The sequence below is a fragment of the Talpa occidentalis genome, unplaced genomic scaffold (assembly GCF_014898055.3).
Source record: "Talpa occidentalis isolate TD23 unplaced genomic scaffold, MPIMG_talOcc4v2.1 talOcc4.7, whole genome shotgun sequence".
NCBI classification, from domain to species: domain Eukaryota; kingdom Metazoa; phylum Chordata; class Mammalia; order Eulipotyphla; family Talpidae; genus Talpa; species Talpa occidentalis.
This window is the reverse complement of record NW_023605083.1, coordinates 108,231,749-108,237,997: the sequence shown is the minus strand read 5'-3', so window position 1 is coordinate 108,237,997 and position 6,249 is coordinate 108,231,749. Positions and strand designations below refer to the sequence as shown.

General features: G+C 41.9%; 1 protein-coding gene across 3 annotated transcripts in view; it reads left to right on the top strand.

Annotated features, from left to right (window-relative positions):
* Positions 1 to 6,249, top strand: part of INTS2 (integrator complex subunit 2) — a 37,444-nt gene continuing 31,195 nt past the window's right edge. The window contains exons 1-4 of one of the 3 annotated variants that reach the window (XM_037492700.2): positions 1 to 54; positions 1,317 to 1,623; positions 2,259 to 2,397; positions 5,283 to 5,385. In XM_037492700.2, the coding sequence (XP_037348597.1) occupies positions 45 to 54; positions 1,317 to 1,623; positions 2,259 to 2,397; positions 5,283 to 5,385 (559 nt within the window). In that variant the 5' untranslated portion in view covers positions 1 to 44. The other 2 variants (XM_037492701.2, XM_037492702.2) reach the window with 2 other exon arrangements.

The following is a 6,249-nucleotide window of genomic DNA, read 5'->3' as shown; positions in this document are numbered from 1 at the left end:
CCTCCCCGGCCTGTACGGTGGCCGGCGGGAGCCAGACGCTGGGGATGAATGAAGGTGCTGGGTGCAGGTTGAAACAGTCAGCTCCGCTTTTCCCTCCCTTCATTTCCGGTTTTGCCTTTGTGCCGGGTCCCCGTCCAGCCGGCGTCGCTCTGCCGACTCGTTAGGTCCCGGCGCCCGCGTTCCTGGTGCCCGGGTCGACTCCGGGCACGGCTGGGGCGTGGGGATTCGGATTATCGCCTAGGCCCCGTTTCGGACCGCGCTCTCGACTGCTACTGCGTCCCGCCTCTAGGGCGCGTAATCCGGGTGGTGTCCCGGGAGGTTGGAGGGTAGTTTTAAGGTATGAAGCTTCCGCTTCTCAGGCCTCAGCGCGTTCTCCGGTCTGTAGCGGCACCCGGCCGACTTTTCTCAGCCTCTGAGGCTGCTTGGTTCTCACCATGCCCGGGGCGAGACCTGTGGTGAGCCCAGAGGTCTCACCAGAGGTCTGGGCGCCTCTGCTCCAGCAGTGAGTTTCCTCCTGTTGCAAGGCCAGCTCTTGCTTAGGAGCAAAACAAAGTGTCTTACCACGACTTAACCTGGATTCTGCCTGTCTGCAGGGCTTAGAGGGGATGGCTTTGGCTCCATACTCCCTGCTTTTTGGGTGTCTGCTGATGGTGACTGCTTGCTTGAAAACAGAAGTGCTCAAGTGGGATTCATCTTTCTCCTATAGTACTTGCACGCAAACAGCTGTTTACAGCTGCTTTTTTTTTTTTTAACCCAGTAACACAGGACACACGGGATAGTGTTTTGACCTCTAGAACATTGTACATCGCTTTGCTTCTGGCTAGTGAGGTGACTCAGAGAGGGTGGGAAAGAGAATTCTAACAGCTCTTTGCATATATAGGCACGTGAAACCGAAGAGGTATAGAAGAAGCGCTTTCTTACCGATGTGCTTCATTTACTTTTATTTATTTTGTGGATCTCATATGCCTGGTGTATTAAGTCTTAGAATGGGATTTAGTAGATGAGGATTCAGCCTGGACTTTGCCACTATCTAGTAATATTTCTGTAGGCCCGTTACTTTATCTCTCTGGGCTTCATACTCTTGGTCAAATAAGAGTATTTGAACAGAAGATCCTTAAGGCCGGAGGAGACATTAATATACTGTTTTCTTTCTCGTTTTCCAGATGGTGAGAGAAACAGGGATCCTATAATTGTGCCAGGAATATTGCCAACATAGGGTCCTACTAAATATAGACCACATTTTGCAGGATTCTTAAAAGGAGTGTTCATATATGTCAGAGTTAAACCCCTACTTTCTTTTTTTTTTTTATCATTAGGATCAACAGTGATGATGACTGAGTGTACAAGCCTGCAATTTGTCAGCCCTTTTGCTTTTGAGGCAATGCAGAAGGTGGATGTTTTTCGTTTGGCATCTTTAAGTGATCCAGAATTAAGACTTCTCCTGCCCTGCTTGGTGCGAATGGCACTTTGTGCTCCTGCTGACCAGAGCCAAAGCTGGGCTCAGGATAAAAAACTCATCCTTCGTCTTCTTTCTGGAGTGGAAGCTGTCAACTCTATTGTTGCATTGTTGTCTGTGGACTTTCATGCTTTAGAACAGGATGCCAGCAAAGAACAGCAACTTAGGTAATGTTATATTATATATGTGGATTGGGATTTACTTGGATTTACCAAAGAAGAGGAATAATTTTTTTAATCTTTCAGAGCTCTTTATTGAATGCACTTCTTTAGAAAAAAGAAGACTGAATCTAAGCTTTGGAAAGCATGTTACTTAGTTCTTTTCTAATTGTACTTAAAATTCTAGGATTTTTTTGAATCCCGTATCATCAAATTTTGTGTAGAGAAGTTTGGCCAGATATGCTGTCATATTCAGGCAAAAGTGATTATGACATGGCAAATAGGAAGGATGAGTTTGCCTAGCATAGAAGGATTTATTGGAACCACCTGGGAAGCTTTTAAAGCTTACATTGATTTCCCAAAATTTGAGCATGTGTTATATCTTTCCCTGCCCATTGTGAATCCATTGGTGAGCCACTGTTAATGGAAGTGGATGTTACTATCACTGTGATAGTCTTTATATAGGTTGTGAGTCCTTGAAATAGGAAACTAAATAATACTTCAGAAGTAATACATTAATGAAATTTATTAAGAGATATATATTCTTTTGTAGATTATTTCAATAAAAGATAGTTTTTTTAATTTTATGCTATTATTCTCTACCAGTGTTCACATAATTGTTTTACACTTTTGTATTTTATTAGGCATAAACTTGGGGGAGGCAGTGGAGAGAGCATCCTGGTATCACAACTTCAGCATGGACTAACATTAGAGTTTGAACACAGTGATTCACCTCGTCGATTACGTCTTGTGCTTAGTGAGCTGTTGGCGATTATGAACAAGGTGCATTTATTTTAATCACAAATCAAAATATGCATGATTAAATGTCTGCACATAGAAGGTAGAAACAGGCAGTTGCATCCTCTTCTACATGTATTTTTATTTGGTGTGTGTGTGTGTGTGTGTGTGTGTGTGTGTTTTTAAATTTATTTATTTATGTGTACAAGAGCTGGGGTATAGGCCAGAGATGCGGGGGTGAGAGGATCCACCAGAGACAGAGTGGGGAACAGAACAGGCAGACTGAGTACATTGCTGAGGGGAGCAGTGGGTGAGACAGGAGAGGTCTGCCTCTCCATGGGGGTTTTTCCCTGGCCGGCCGGGGATTGAACTCATGCTGCAGAGGCTGGGGATTGCTTCATAGTGTGGTGCTTAACCCCTGCCACCAGGGAGGCCCTGTTGTGTGTTTTCATTTCAAAGGATGAAAGTATGTTAAATGCCTGGCTTAAAATATTTCTTTCTCTAATTACTTTTTTTCTTTTATTGATGCCTATTTTTGCATCTTTATCCTAGGGATTTTTTTTTTTTTTAAAGATTTTTTTTTTTTTTTAAGATTTATTTATTTATTTATACAAGCACTGGGTACAGTCAGAAGCGCAGGAGGGTGAGAGAATTCACCAGAGCCAGAGCGGGGAGCAGAGCAGGCAGAAGGACTGAAGTACACTGCTGAGGGGAGCAGCAGGCGGCAGGAGAGGTCTGCGCGCCATGTGGGATCCTCCTCCGGTGGCCAGGGAGCAACTGGGAATCAAACCGGTGCTGCAGAGGCTGTGGGCAGCTTCGCAACCCAGCGCTCAACCGCTGCGCCACCAGGGAGGCCCTAGGGATTTTTTTTCTGGATGGAGTCCAGTTGTTCCTGATACCAAATTTCCAAATTTGATAATACCTTTATAGGATAGAATTCCTCCATAAAATGTATTGAAGTAGAGCTGAAAAATGTTCTTTTAGACAATGAATGAGCAAAAATTACCTCATATAACAGTGAAGAGGGAGTACCAAAGTTGACTTGGCTATCGGATCACTGGTTAACCTCACTCACTAAATAACTGAATTACTCCTATATATGTTAATGAAGACTAGTCAACTTCCCATCAAATGATAGATTACTTTAGGTCATGGACCTTTGGAACTCTGAATTTTAAATTTGTGAGTATCAAGAGTCTGCCATACAAAGAACTAAATTGGCTTTTCTTTTTAAGAAGATGTACATGAGATTAGGCCCAGAGTTTCATAGGCAAAGTTATTTACTGTTAGAATTTCAAGTTTAGTTAATTTGTAACATATAAGGTTTCATTTTATGAGAAGACTGAATACATTTTTCCAAAGAAAATAGCATCAGGGATATTTTAGATAGTTTTTAAGATATGCTACAAATCTTTAAAACTTTTTTATTACAATTATTTCCCCTCTATTCTATTGTACTGATACTCTTTTAATTTATTTATTTATTTATTTATTTATTTAGTTTGTTTGTTTTGTTTATACATGCACTGGGTACAGTCAGAAGCGCGGGAGGGTGAGAGAATTCACCAGAGCCAGAGCGGGGAGCAGAGCAGGCAGAAGGACCGAAGTACACTGCTGAGGGGAGCAGCGGGCGGCAGGAGCAGCGGGCGGCAGGAGAGGTCTGCGCGCCATGTGGGACCCTCCTCCGGAGGCTGGGAGCAGCTGGGGATCGAACCGGTACCGCAGAGGTTGCGGGCAGCTTCGCAACCGAGTGCTCAACCGCTGCGCCACCGGGGAGGCCCGATACTCTTTTAATTTCAATCTTTCTCCTACATCTTTTTCTTAATACTTCACTTGATGGCTATAATAAAATAAATGACCTTCTCTAGGAGGTTTCCAAATTTTCAGTTCAGCATTCTTTAGCATATGGGAATGTGCTAAAACTATTGTAGGACATTTTCAAAAAAATTAATAGGTACTTTTGTTGACCTAAATTTTTATTTTTTGTTTTTCCCACAGTTAATTCAGAATTGAATATGAATGATACTTGTTATATTGCATTAAGTTTAAAGGGTTCTTTTTGCTTTTTATTTATTTATTTTTAAAGATTTATTTATTTATGCATACAACTGCTGGGGTGCAGGCCAGAGATGATTCACCAGAGACAGAGTAGGGAGCAGAATAGGTGCATGCACCAAAACACATTGCTGAGAGGAAGAGCGGGCGAGACTAGAGAGGTCTGCTGCGCCATGTGGGTCACTTCCTTGGCTGGAGATCGAACTTGAACTCCTGCAGTTGCTGTGGACAGCTTCACAGTGCTGCATCTTAACCCCTTGTGCCACCAGGGAGGCCCTTGCTTTTTATTTTTATTTATTTTTTTTTAAGATTTATTTATTTATTTATACAAGCACTAGGTACAGTCAGAAGTGTGGGAGGGTGAGAGGATTCACCAGAGCCAGAGCGGGGAACAGAACAGGCAGACTGACAAAATACACTGCTGAGGGGAGCAGCTGGCGTGGGAGGAGAGATCTGTGTGCCATGTGGGACCCTCGCCAGCAGCTGGGGAGCGAACCGACACTGCAGAGGCTGCGGGCAGCTTCGCAGCCCAGTGCTCAACTGCTGCGCCACCAGGGGAGGCCCCCTTGCTTTTTATTTTTAACTACAGCATTTCTACATCATTTTTGGGCTTGCTATAAATCCAGATGTTTCTAAATATATATATAGAAGGAAATCATTGAGACCCATACTGCTCTCTTAATAATAATTATTGTGACTACTAATTATGGTTAAATTTTTTCAAATTTGTTGAATACAGCATATTTTGCTGCAGTATATTAGTGACATGTTAGTAGACATGGCCTGGAAGCTTATGAAATAATTTTAAAAATAGGATTGATATCATTACGTAAAAAGTAATAGAATTTGTCATTCCTTTTTTGTTTTATTTAAAGGTGTCTGAGTCCAATGGCGAATTTTTTTTCAAGTCATCTGAGCTGTTTGAGAGTCCAGTCTATTTAGAGGAAGCTGCAGATGTACTTTGTATTTTACAAGCAGGTATTGTAATGAATGCTGAGATACATTTGAGAGATACTTTCTTATTAAATGATATGGTGTAACTTCTTAACTTGGAATGTTGTTATTTTAAGGGTCACCAAACAAGTGCTTTAAATATGGTTGACTCCATAGTGTAACTAACATGTTATGCATATTATACAATTAAAATGATATATTTGAAAAAATTTAATGACTTTAGAAAATGTTCCAATATGTTAAGAAAAATGCAAAGGACAAAATGGTAAGTAGAATGTAACTCAAATTTTGTTCAGCTAAATCAATCCCATAGATGGTTTAAAATGAAGTATTTCAAATTATCAAATGAGTCATGGAATTAGAGCTGTTTTTTTTTTTTTTTAAAGATTTATTCATTTATACATACAAGAGCTGGGGTACAGGCCGGAGATGCTGGGGGTGAGAGGATTCACCAGAGACAGAGTGGGGAACAGACAGGCAGATTGACTGAAGTACACTGCTGAGGGGAGCAGCGGGCGAGTCAGGAGAGGTCTGCTGCACCATGTGGGTTGCTCCCTGGCTGGCCTGGGGATTGAACTCATGCTGCAGAGGCTGGGGATTGCTTCATAGTGTGGTGCTTAACCCCTTGCGCCACCAGGGAGGCCCCTGGTTTTATTTTTATTCTTTGCAACTTTTTGCATTTTCTACATTCTTTGAAAGAGATGTATATGCTCAGATTCAAAAGATAGAGGACATTAAAATGCAAAGCTTTTCATGAAAATGACTCTGTAGACCAGCAGTGTCCGCTGTAGCAGTGGCAGGGTTCTATATTGTACTTGTTCAGTAGAGTCACCACTAATTGCATGTGGTTATGGTTTATTTGAAATGTAGCTGTTTAAAGGAGCTGAA